General features: G+C 35.4%; 1 protein-coding gene across 1 annotated transcript; it reads right to left on the reverse strand.

The window, feature by feature from the left end:
- Positions 1 to 12,291: 12,291 nt before the first annotated feature.
- On the reverse strand, positions 12,292 to 14,198 carry LOC110653264 (uncharacterized). The gene is made up of 5 exons (XM_058152121.1): positions 13,891 to 14,198; positions 13,523 to 13,655; positions 13,308 to 13,443; positions 13,010 to 13,206; positions 12,292 to 12,756 (listed from the first exon to the last, which is right to left on the reverse strand). Exons 1-5 carry the CDS (start codon positions 14,196 to 14,198, stop codon positions 12,292 to 12,294), a joined length of 1,239 nt encoding a protein of 412 aa, XP_058008104.1.
- Between the last annotated feature and the right edge of the window lie 47 nt (positions 14,199 to 14,245).

Consider the following 14,245-nt stretch of genomic DNA (forward strand, 5'->3'; position numbering starts at 1 on the left):
TTTTCCTTTTTCTCTTTTACTTGATGTCCAAACAAAGGAATGGAGATAAATTTGAAACAGGGGTAAACAGAGAACAAAAAATGCCTTGTAGAAAATGCCTTCTGCATTTGCACACCAGAAAATGACAGCTTGCCAGCGTTTACATACAAAACTAAAACTATTCTAGAAACTACTTGAACTAATAATGAGCTATTGCCAGCTGAATAACAAATTTTGGTGCCTATTTCATCAAGCTACATAATTTACATCATGCTTCATCCCCCCCTCAAGCTGAGGACTGGTTAAAGGCAACCAGGCCCAGCTTGGACAAGAGAAAAGTGAAAGTAGCAGCTGAAAGAGGCTTGGTAAAAACATCAGCGAGCTGAAGCCGAGATGGAGTATGAATAGTTTTGAGAAAGCCACTGTTAATATGATCACGAACAACGTGGCAGTCAATATCGATATGTTTTGTTCGTTCATGGAAAGTCAGATTAGTGCTGATGTGAATAGCTGCCTGATTATCGCAATATAAGGGGATGGGACTCTGTAATGGAATCCGAAAATCAGCAAGTAGAAATGAGATCCATTTGAGCTCGCATGCTGTGCTAGCCATGCTACGATATGCTGCCTCTGCAGACGAACGACTAACAGTGGTTTGCTTCTTCGATTTCCAAGAGATAAGAGCTGAACCAAGGAAAATGCAAAACCCCGTGATGGAATGATGGCTTGTTGGGCAAGTAGCCCAATCAGCATCACAATATGCTGTAAGTTGGAAAGAAGATGAAGCAGGAAAAAAAACACCCTTAGAGGGACAAACTTGCAAATATCTGAGAAGCTGAACCACAGCATTCCAATGAGGAAGTCGTGGTGTTTGTAAAAATTGGCTTAGCTGTTATACAGAATAAGTAATATCGAGACGAGTTAGACTTAAGTAAAGAAGCTTGCCAACAATTTGATGATACTGCTCTGGCTCAGGTAACAAATCACCTGAATCATTTGTGAGCTGAAGACCCTTCGCCACAGGGAATGGAAAAGGTTTGACATGTGAGAGACCAACATCCTCAAGCATGTCAAGAGTATACTTGCGCTAACTCAGAAATAATCCATCAGGTGAGCGAGCCAGCTCAGTGCCAAGAAAATATTTGGCATATGCAATTCCGTACATTCCACTGTTCCGGTGACCGGTGTTAGTCCGGACAGCTAAAACGTCTGGAAAAATATTTAGACTAGAGTGAGAAATCATAAATAACTCAAATATTAATAAGAAAAATTTAGGAAAAATTTTAGAAATAAAATACAACCAAGTTAAATGAGCCGGTGCCCTAGCGATGGGTAACCTAGTGAGAAGTTGCGGTTTTCACAGCTAGGAGCCCTAAACTTGGGAGAAAATTCATGAAATAATTTTTGGGACTCCAGAGAAGAGTCATTGAGGTTTCTATGGCATTAGAATGCCAAGAAAATGCTTAGAAAAATTTTTTAATTGGTACAGACAATTTTAGCTTATTAAGCTAAAAAGAGGGCATTTTGATCTTTTCTTCTTCAGAGATGATTTTTTGCCAACTTATCCAGTTAACTAAATAATTATTATGACATAAAATATGAATTAATATTTGTGAGAAAATAATTAAAAATGAGTAAAAAAAATGAGAAAAGAAAATAAAATGTAAATTGAATTATTACATAAGCAATTATGTCATAATGCATAAAAGAAAATTTTAAACAAATTATAAATTCTAACCAATGGAAAATGGACAAGCCAATTAAAAAGAGATAAACACAAATGAATTGAGGTAAAAATGAAAACAAAATTTTGCATCTTATCTTCCCATTTCAGTCGGCTTCTTCCTCTCACTCCTCTCACCATGGTTGATCAAACTTCTCACTAGAAATTCTTGATAAACCACCCTAAAATTTTAAGCTTGCTTTACAAAACCTCTTCCTCACCCCTTAAACTCTCTCTAGCCAGCAAAAAGAAGAAGGAAAAGGAAGGTTTTGCAAACTTGAGAGTTAGCTCTGACAAAGTTAGTGTCCAATTCCTTTTCTCTTTCCTTTAAATTTCTTGTTAGAATGATAAATTGAACTAGGATATGTGAAAATCCATAAAAAAATAAACATGTTAAAGTGTCACCCCATTTTTGGCAGCGATGGACTTATTAGGATTTTGATGATTTCTTTGGATTAAATGAGTATATAAGCTACCCTTGATATGAACTTAACACTTAGCACATTGAGTTGTAAGATAATGGAAGAGTAGAGAAATTGAGAACTTAGGATTTTGAGCAAATTGAAGTTCTGCTCCTATAATGGTGTAGGAACATTTTAATGATCAATTAGTGACCATTTGGTAAGTTTTAAACTTAATATGAAGTGAATTGAGTCATTGAATGTTGGAAAGGTTAGGCTGCCTTGTGTGCTACATTCTGGACTCTTGGAGTCCAGTGTGTTTGGAGAGCCTTAACTGAACTTGTGTAACTCCAATTGGTGTAAGGCTAATTGGAGGTAAAACTAGATACATAATGCCCTACCCAAAAAACTAACTAAGTGGCCTTAAAAATTGACCTAATCCCGGCGACCAATATGCTATCCCTGAAAAATGACCAAATGAACAGTGTTCATTTGTTTGGTCATAACTCAGTGTAGAAAGGTCCAATTGACCTGAATTGTATACCGATAGAAAGCTAAGATATAGCCCTATAACTTTTATGAAGAAAACAGACCCAAATTTTGACCATAACCTATCCAAAAACTCACCTGCAATCAGTGTACAAAAATTGCCAATATCCAAAAATTGCCCAGAAATTCTGGGTAAAGGCAATCCAACCAGTTATGGTGAAATAGCCATAACTTGAGCTAAAAAACTCCAAATGGGGTGATTCAAAAAGTGAAATGTAACTAGACATAATAAAGAACAACTTTGATTGAGAACACTTGGCAAAATTCTCACTGTAGAATGGTCTAATAGAACTGTAAACTCTAGCTCTCAAAAACTGAAATTTTGATTTATTCTCCATTGGTTAGAAGTATGAATTGACAACTAATGCCAATACTTTTGGGAACCAAAATGTGAAAAATTTATGAGATTAGGACTCATGTAACTATTATGCATTGAAAAGTCAATAATTTGACCTAAATAGTAAAATAAATAGTAACCTTATATGTAAAACATAAAAATTAATCAATAACTTTGTAATGTGCCCTAGTACACCTAGTAAGATTGGTTTGGATAGGTTGGCATGTCAATAGGGTTCAGTTAGCAGTACTGCACATGGCATTATGCCATTTTGTGATTTTATGGCTTTTAGCCATTCTGATATTAGTGTGATACTTGGCCTTGTGCCCAATATTTATTACGGCTTATTAGCTATTCTGTTGCACACTGGGAGATACATATGTGACCGATGGTGTGACAGCCCGAGATACTTGGTACCCAGTGCCAGTTTACTCATTTATCCAGTCCAGTCATTCAGTATAGGTTACTTGGGCAATCAAGAATACAAGTTGATAAATTTAATGAAATAATTGATATAACAAGTGTCAAATAAATAGACTACGAATAATTATAAAAAATTTATCTGCATGAGACATCAAGAAATATATATTGCATATTTATTTTCTTTTAGTTCTTTTTATTTTATTATTGGCACCACTAAGCATTATTGCTTAGCGCGTTGCTTTTTGCCACGCGGAGGTTCTGGAAAGACTGACAGAGAGCCCAGTAGACCACAGACTGGGTGAGGCCATTCACAGTTCTACATAGTGTCCATGTCACCTCACAGACTTCAGTGCATTGGTAGGACACTAGGTTCTATTTTGGTATTTTGTAATTAAATTTTTATTTTCTCATGTATAGTTGAAACTCATGTAATATATTTTGGTATTAATGCAAATATTTGTAATTTTTGTTTATAAATGAAAATTGAGTATTTATTTATTATTTATACATGATTATCATGTGAAGTTAATGAATGAAAAATAGAAGAATTTCTGAGAAATGGTTGAGAAATATTGAGATTATGTTGATATAATGGAGTTTGAGAATGATTGAAAATGTATTGAAAGTGTTTTTCACAGGTTCCGAAGAACTGTTTTATCCATTTTTAGTCGGTACTCTGCTGGATATTCTATAAAATTTTCGAAACCTCAAATCAATTTATAATTTCAATAAATGACTTAAATGAGTCAAATGTCACAAATTATATTTCATCACCATAAAGAAATAAATTAAGGAATGATAAAAATAATTGAGATAAAAATATGGTGTTCTGGTACACTGTATGACATATCTTACTCGGCTACACTGTAGACGGGTAAGGGGTGTCACAATCTTTTATAGTAAACTCAGAATCAAGGAAGTGTTTAGTAGCAATGATTGAGGATTCAGAAGTTCCAGTGATAAGGACGTGATCTACATATACCAGTAATGCCTGAAAATCATCCTTAACATTTTTAGTAAAAAGACAATGATCAGATGGAGATTGAATAAATCCATAGTCTTTCAACTTGCTAGTGAATTGTTTGTTCCACTAACGTCTGGCTTGCTTCAAGCCATACAGAGACTTGATGAGTTTACAAACCTGCCCATCCTTGGCTTTAGTATATCCTGCTGGAGGAAGCATGTACAAGTCCTCATCGATAAACCCATGTAGATAAGCATTGTTTATATCAATTTGGTGAATGGGCCAATTCTTAGCAGAAGCAATAGCAAGAAACATTTGGATGGTAACCACCTTAGCCACTAGTGAAAAACTTTCAACATAATCTATGCCAACAACTTGGTTGTACCCTTTAGCGACAAGTCTAGCTTTAAAGTGATCAACAAAACCATCTTGCTTGTATTTCACACGATAAACCCATTTGGAGGCAATAGGTTTCTTGCCCATAGGAAGAGCAGTAAGCTGCTAAGTTTGATTGTGCTCAAGGGCCTCCAATTCTTGATTCATAGCATGAACCCACCTTGGATCATCCTTAGCTTGATGGTAAGAGCATGGTTCCTTAATAGCCAATATATTGGACATAAAAGCCACATATGAAGGGTTAAAAGAAGGGGCAGAAAGACAATGATTAAAGGGAAAAACCATGCCTGCAGGACCAGAGTTACTGTCGGATATAGCTATGGACAATGGAGCATCGATAGAAATTTGGGCAACAAAATCTTGGAGCCATGCGGGACGAAAGGTAACTCTAGTACTACGGCGAAGTTGAGGAATAGGAGAAATAATAGGTGATGAATCAAAAACAACAAGTTCGAGTTGAATAGGGGGAGAAGAGACAGCAGATGAAGACTCAAGAGGAGTAGATGTGGTAATGGGAACAAGGTGTAACGATACAGAAGAGGGAATATAGATAGGACGTGACTGGAATGGAAAAATTGACTCGTGAAAAACAATGTCCCTAGAAATAAAAATATGGTGAGAATGAAGATCATAAACTTTGTATACTTTATGACCAGATGCATATCCAACAAATAAACATTTGATTGCCCTAGGATCAATTTTATTTTTGTGAGGTTTAGTATTAGTGGCAAAATACAGGCAACCAAAAACACGAAGGTGATGATACTCAGGTGGTCGATTATGTAACATTTCAAAAGGAGATTTCCATTGGAGAATCGAAGAAGGAATACGATTTATTAAGTAGACAGCAGTAAGAATAGCTTCACCCCAAAAAGTCTTATGCAACTTTGTGCAGATTTTTATTGAGCTTTAATGCGCTAGAATGTTAATTCGCAGGGTTTGAATTGAAATGGCATAATTCACAAATGTCTTTTATGCAGAACTTACTTCTACAAGCTTGTATGGTGCAATTGTGATGGATTCTGCATACATTGATGTGTTTTTTATGATAATTTCTCATGGTTTATGCTTCACAGGGTTACATTTCTTCATTGTCATGTATTTTTCAAAATTGCAAAGCATTTTTTATTGTAATCTGAATCTTGTTGAAATGTGCATAAGTAACTGCATAACTTATGTAGCTTTCGGGTCTCACTTTGCCTTAATTTTCATTCTTGCCGAAACTTGCATAAGCTCTTGCATAACTTATGCAATCCTACATAACTAAATTTTTCATTTCTTGCCGAAATCTGCATAAGGGCGTGCATAACTTATGAAATTCTGCACCGCCATAATTTTTGCCATTTCCATTTCTGCCGAAACTTGCATAAGTGTATGCATAACTTATGCACTCTTGCATAACTTCAAATCCTAAAATTTTCATTTCAGCCGAATTCCGCATAACCAAGTGCAAGCTTATGCACTATTGCATAATCAAATTTACTAGGATTTCTTTTCTACTAAAACTTGCATAAGTTATGCACTTTTGCACAACTAACTTTTCAGAATCCCCATTCTTGTCGAAACTTACATAAGCACCTGCATAAGTTATGTACACCCATTTTTCTCTTATGCAGAAATTCGCACATCCTGTGCAAATCAAAATTTTTGCACAAACCACTTTTCCAACTCCCACTTCCCGTCATTACTGTTTATAATCACCCTCCTTCTCATTTTTCTCGAGATCAATCCCTCACCCCCCCTACCATTTTGTTGATCGATACCCTAACTTTCCCTCTATCTCTTTTATTTTCTTCTTCCCTCCTCCATTCCTACCATCATCGACCACCACTACTATGGAAATGCCTCCCCTTTCCCCTTAAGGCTCTCCTCTCTAAGTCACACCCCTCGCTATGCAAGCCCCCAATCTCGATTCTCCTCCACAATAAACCCCTCCACCTCCTCCTACATCCACCTATAAAAGGAGAATCCAGTCTAAATCAACTCCACCCATGGCATCTGCACCACCTCCCGCAAAACGCAAGGACCCACCTGCTACTCCACTTTCTGAGCCTATATCCAAAAACCCCAGAACTTCTGCTTCCACACGACAAGGGGTCGATGCTTCTACCTCTACCCCACAAGCCAAATCTCCCTCCTCTAGCAAGAAGCAACCTTCAGCAGCGGTAACACAAGTATCCAAATTACCTTGGCCTCTTCTTGATCCAACCCATAAGACAACTTTTAAGAGGCTAAAGGACAAAAAAGTGCTACCCACTAGGTACATTTCTGCATATGCCCTCTAATCTGTTGGTTTATTTGATAATGTTGTTGCTTACCTTGATGGTCTAGGTTAGATGGAATTTGTGCATAAATAATAATTAGTTTATCCAGCCCTAGTTTTGAAATTTATTTCCTCATTTTCTGCTAATTTGAAATTACATGAGATAGATTACAAGCCAACTATGAAGTTTAGGTGCTTGGGACAAAATAGAGAGCTATCATTAGACCAATTTCATAGTATCTTTGGGTTTGCTATTGATGGATTGTTTAGGGTCCCATATACAGGCATAGAGGTAGCAAATAAAGGTGTTTAGAATGCTGTTCTGTTTTGGAGAAATATTACCAACCAATCTCAGGGTTTTTATGCTGGTAGATCCAAGACCTCCCAAATAATAGACCCAACACTTCGATTTATCCATAAGCTTATTACTTGCACTATCTTGGGCCAAGGGACTAGTTTTAGTGCTGTTGAAAAATCTGACTTGTTCATGCTATGGTGTGCTTTTCACAAAGTCAAAATATCTCCTGGTTACTTCTTTTGTGAACATGTGTTACACACTGCTACCAAATCTGTAGGTGATATAGTCATGGGTGGGCTCATAACTGTTATAGCTAAACATTTTGGCTTTGATCCGGAAGAGCATCCTCTACCAGCACTTTCAGACACTCTATATTTTAATGCTTCTCACTTATACAAGACTGGATTCAGTTTGCCACCATCTGACACTGCACAACCAGTAGCAGATACAGGACCATCTGCACAACCAGAGGCACAATCTGCACTAACAGTCCAACAGCCTTCTGCTGAACCTGCACCACCTACTCAATCTGCACAGGATACCCCAGCAGAATCTGCACAGCCAACACCATCTGCAGCTGGACCCTCTTCCTCCATAGCACCTCCTCTCTTCAACACTAAAGCCTTATTCACTTATCTTGAGAGGCTTAGTGATGATGTATATTTTGTGGATAGGAAGCTTGAATCTGGTCTTGATACCCTTAAGGATCGTCATGATCAACTCTTTGATCTTGTTATGGAGACCAGAAACAAGCAGAAAGAGTTGAAAGAGATGATGAAGCAGCTCATGGCTTTTCTGGGTATGCCATCTCCACCTCCATCACCTCCTCCAGAACCACCCCTTCAGCAGCAGCTAGCTCCATCCAGTCCTCTAGCAGCACCTTTGGACAAGGGCGAGACCATAGAAATAAATTAGTTTTTATCTTGCTCTTGTTCAACTTCTAGGAGCTTTTCTTTTTAGATGTGTTGGAATAATTTTAGTCTGTCTTGAATTCTGTTTTCTTGAAATACAATTGGATGGCTATTCCATTAGTTTTTCATTGCTTCTCATTGCCTTTGCTGCCCCTTTATGCATACTTATCAATACATTGTATATATTTACATACCTCTGCTGGTGTTTTCAAGTTTTTCCTTGATATATCATTATGCTGCAGCTTTTCAATATACTGCACAGGCTGTGAAACTCCTTATGCAAATGTTCTGCATAGCCTGTGCAGTCCCTTATGCAACTCATGCCATACTGCACAGCTTATGCACTCTCGTATGCACATGTTCTGCAAAGCATTTATTCTACATAACCTGTGTAGCTTCCTTATCCATCACCATCATCTTTTAAATTCACATTTTAGATGCTAAAATACTGCTCTATACCAGGTAACTCTTTCTTTTTGCTTTTAAATTTAACTATTCCTCTTTACTTTGAGTTTTCATGCTGCACTGCCTTAGACATTGAGGACAGTGTCCAATTTTGAGTTTGGGGGTGTGCATTTTGATTTTTGCTGCATTTTTCGCATTTTGAGTATAGGAACATCTCATCCCATTCCATTTATATATATATATATATATATATATATATATATATATATATATATATATATATATATATATATATATTGTAGATATTTTACATACACATCTATACATACATATACATAATACATTCACATACACATTATACATCACTTAGAAATTGCACACATTGCATACAAATAGATTTCTTCTATTTAGTTAATGCATTGCTCATTTTTAGGAATCATGCATCATGAAATAAATAAAATCTTTTGTCAAATCCCTTGAGTAATGAGAAGTTGCCTATGAGAGTGATTTGACTTACCTTAAGTTGGGTTTGTGGATTGAAAGTTTCCTAAGAGATGCAAAGTTTTGAAGTGTTTATCCCTTGCCTATATCTTCTTAGCCAAAAGCCACCCAACTAGTCCTCTAGAGATTAGAGTGTTTAGAGGGAGTTATTGGATAAAAGGTAGTCAAGTGATGTCTTACCAATCCTAGAATAAATTTTCTAAACCTTTCAAGGCGAAATACTAGCTTGTACTTGAAAAGGGAGATGATTAGGCATTATTTGATTGCAAACCTTTTATTTTAAACTTTTAACCTTCCCTTTATTACAACTAACTCTTGTAAATCCCTTTGAGCCCTTGTAATTAAAACCCTTATTGCTACCTAGTCAATAAACCAAACACTCCAACCCTTTTCATGAGAATAATTATTTATAATATTAGGTACACTTTTTATTCAAAAAAAAAAAAGAGAAAAATATATAATAATGAAAGAGAGAAGAAATGCTTGTAATCTTGTAAAAGTGCTAGTATATGTGCTTTTCACTATTGTCATTCAAATTGAAAGAAATCCACCCAAAGTAATTAAAGAAAATGAGTTTGGGGTGACATTTTTAGGGACATTCATCAAGAGAAAATATAAGATACAAGTTTAAAGTATCAAAGTGTCCCTCCATTTTATGTATTTTGTAAAATATTCTAGCACTTGAAAAAATTCTCATTGTGTATCTCTCTCCTCTTTATATATATATATATATATATATATATATATATATATATATATAAGTGTACCTTATATTTTTAAGATTGAAAATATTCTCATGATTTGAATTCCTTTTACCCTTTTCCTTCTTAATCTCATTTTGAATCCTATAGCCCCATTACATTCCTAAAAAGACATTTGATCTCTTGATAGTACTTGCTACATTAGTGGAGATAGGAGTAGGGAGTTTACCTATGGGATTGGAAATTTATTCATTCACTCATTAAATTCCATCATTCTATATAGAGACACTTTGGCTATTAATTGTTCTAGAATTCCTTTTGAGCATGACTTTCTCTTTTGATTGATTGGTTTGGGAATTTTTGATGATAATTGACTTGATGGCTAAGCGGTGAAAGCTTGGATAAGCATTAGATTCTTTGCATCTTGAAGGATGGGTATATGGATTGTTGGTATGGCTAAAGGTATGTTAAGTTACTTTAATAGGTGATTTTCATAGCTCTTTGGACAAGGCACCCCTAAAAAATTGCATTATATTTTAAAGTTCGCTTGAGGACAAGCAAAGATTTGAGTTTGGGAGTATTTGATACATGCATTTTGCATAGTCATTTAGGTTTAATTTCATGGCCATTTTATTTATTTGTTAGTCACTTTTAGCTAATTTTATTAGTTATTTAGATAGTTTTTCATGATTGTCAATTTTTGGATTAAATTGTAATTTTTGCTTTGTTTTGTAGGTAAAATAGTATTTTTGAGGGACTAAAAAGAAATTATGCCAGTGAAGAGTGATTCCTATAGCCAAAGATGTCAAAAACAAAGCTTGAAAGTTAAAGAATGCAAAGTGACCGAAATGTGCATAACTTGCCGCATAAGTTGTGCAGTTCTGCACAGGGAGAAGAAGCAATTTTCCAAACCTGCCGAAACCTACATAAGTCACTGCATGACTTATGCAGACTTACTCCTTGCTTATGCAGCTTCACGCAGAGAGCCCTAAACATGCCGAAAACTGCATAAGGGCCTACATAACTTATGCAGTTTCATAGAAGACTCCAAAGCTTGAAAAAACTGTACAACCAACCTGCGTAGCTTATGCAACATCACGGGAAGCACCTGGAACCACCAATTTTGCATGAAATTTGCATAAGAAACTTGCACAACCTATGCAACTCTTTATAATGAGTTGGCAGAAGATTCCCTCACGTGAACTTCACCTCAAACATACTATTTTAGGGCTACTTGTTAGAAAGATATAAATAGGTCCTTATCCCATTTCAAAAAGAGAGGAAAAAAAGAAGAAAGTGGAGAGAGGCAGAAAAAAAAATAGAAAACAGAGCAAGGGGCACCACTTCCCTTTTCTGGATCAGATTTGGCTTCTTCTTCTTTTCTTTCCTATATCCTACCTTTTTTATATTGGGTTTCTTAGTTCTTAGCATAGACTCAAGTTTTATTTCCATATTAACTCATAATTTCTTGTAAATATTATAGATAGTGAGTAGTTTTCATTAGATTCTGGGGTTGGGATGTAATATTTGAGATATTTTGTGGATTTTGATTGGGTAATCCATATTTTGTGGTTTTAATGAGTTTCATTCATTTCTTGTGTGCTCAATGATATACTTAGCGTAAGATCCCATTAAGTATTGTTCTTAATCCATGGTTAAAGCACCGAAAGGAGAAAATCTTGTGATAGATAATCAAGAAATTTGACTTAATTAACTTAAATCTAGAAATAAACTAAGGATTAAGAGGATTTACAGATTAATTAAGGAACTTAAAGGGTCTTGATAAATTTTAACTCCACGAAAGTAGGATTAGATTGATTAAGGCACTCTTTGTCTCACTCGAAAGAGTATTCAAGTGATTTAAGTATTAATCTCCTTAAAACCCGAAAATTCCATAAGATTGAATAACTAATTTAAAAATCCTAAAATAGCTTGAATATGAATTCCCAAACTCCAGAATCACCATTTTATCATTGTTAATTTCTAATCGAATTTAACTGCATGCCATTTTAAATATTGCCATATTTCAATTTGCTTATTTCAATTTGCCGCAAATTTAGTTGAATATTTATATTGTTGATTAGATTATTAATTTTGCATATATAGATTTCATATTTCAATATCTATCAATATATTGCTCTAATATATTGCTCTAATTTCAAAAATAGTTCAAATTAGTCAATTTTTATATAAAAAATTCAATCATTAACACAACTCCTCGTGGGAATGATATCTTTTCTATATTACTTGTACGACCCATGTACTTGCGGTTGGGCCACATCAAGTTTTTTATGAAGGATTATGTAGATTATGTAGCTTGATAAAATAGGCGCCAAAATTTATTATCCAGCTGGCAATAGCTCATTATCAGTTCAAGTAGTTTCTAGAATAGTTTTAGTCTTGTATATAAACGCTGGCAAGCTGTCATTTTCTGTTAAATTCAAAAACATAACAAGGTGAGAAAAACTTGTACTTTATCATGTAAAAGATAGGTCCAAGTTGTGCGGCTGAAATCATCAACGATTGTTAAGATGTATTTAGCTCTAGAAATTGAAAGCACTTGATATGGTCCCCATAGATCTACATGAATTAGCTCAAAAATAGAGTAGCTAGAAATGGTACTAGGAGAAAATGACAAATGTTGTTGTTTTGACAATGGAAAAATTTCACATGGTTGATTAATGGAACCAGAAACTTCAATACTCGAAACTTTAAGCAATGTAGAATGAGAAACATGACCAAGACGTTCATGCCAAGCAGGACATGGAGTGGTAACAGACTTAACTTTATTACATTCATTATTGGAATCAGGTACTAAAGACTCATATGTGAAAGAACAATGATCAAGTTTGTAAAGGCCAGCTTGCTCTTTGCCAATAACTATAATCCTGTTAGTCAAGCGATCCTACAATGTACAATGAGAAGCGAAGAAAAAAAATTGAAGTATTAGTTGTTTGTAAAATTTTGCTAACAGATAGAAGGTTATATCGAAAAGAAGGAACATGTAAAACATTTCTTAAAATGAGGGTAGGATGCATAGTAACGCTACCAATTTTTTTAACAAACTGTTTAGTGCCATCAGGAAGATATACAGGTAAAGGGAAATTTGGGGAATAGGTATGTGAAAACAAAGAAATATCAGAACAAATATGGCTTACTGCCCTTGTATCAACTATCCAGGTACCAAAAGACTTCCCATTGCCGCTAAGAAGACACTTAGTTGGTTCATTACCTGCGAAATTGGAGAAATTAGCAACAGTAGAAGAATCCATAATCATCTTCCCTTTCATGTATTCAGCTAATTCCTGTTGAATAATACTGGATATGTTGGCATTAGGTTCAGCTGTAATGGAAGCTGATGGATCAAGAACGTCAACATCAATAGGTGTTTTAGGTGCTTGTGCCACATGAGCTCATGGTTGTGAATTAGCACGTTTCTGCCTCAACTCCTTATACCAATTTGGGTAACCATGAAACTTAAAACACGTATCACGTGTATGTCCTTGTGCTTTACAATAATGACAGAATTTATCTTCCTTTCGACCATCACATTTTTTGCTCCCCGTGAATGATTGATTCCTGTTGATGCTACCTGTACCATCATTCTTATAACCAGAATCTTTAACTAGTAATGCACCAGCACTATCTAATGGGTTAGAATTGGCCAATACCTCGCAATTTTTCTCAACACGATTAATCATCGAATATGTTTTATTTACATTGGGCAGAGGATCTTGAAACAGAATCTGGTTATGAACATGTTCATGACTATCATTAAGCCCATAAGAAACTGAATTAGACGATCTTCATCTCCAATATCAGCAATAGCCTTAACTGCTCCACAAGTACACACTCGATAATTTCTCAAACATGAAAGTTCATCCCATAGTTTTTTCATTTTCGTAAATAAAGCATCATCGATTGATTCCCCTGACTAAGAGAACATATATCTTTCTTGATCTGATACAATAACGGACCATTACTTTCTCCAAATCGCTATTTCAATTCCTTCCAAAGTTCATGAGCAGTTGTAGCATACAAAAATTCATCAACAATATCCTTAGCGATGGAATTCAGAAGCCCTGCTAATACCATACTATCAACTCGCTGCCACTTTTCAAAAGTTGGTGAATCAACGTCAGGTTTAGGATATTTGCCATTGATAAAACCACGTTTATCTTTGGCTCTAAGTGCAATCACTGTTGATCGACTCCATGAGAGATAATTCAGTCCAGTTAAAGGAAAACTTACGAGAGTCATACCTGGATGATCAGAGTTTTGGAGAATATATGGATCTCCAGTGAGATTTCCATTAGTCTGCACACCAGATTGCGCATCTTCTTCCATTGGTCAAGTTTAATAACTGCTCACTCTCATATCTAACAAACTTTGAT

The sequence above is a fragment of the Hevea brasiliensis genome, chromosome 9, assembly GCF_030052815.1.
Source record: "Hevea brasiliensis isolate MT/VB/25A 57/8 chromosome 9, ASM3005281v1, whole genome shotgun sequence".
Taxonomy (NCBI): Eukaryota; Viridiplantae; Streptophyta; class Magnoliopsida; order Malpighiales; family Euphorbiaceae; genus Hevea; species Hevea brasiliensis.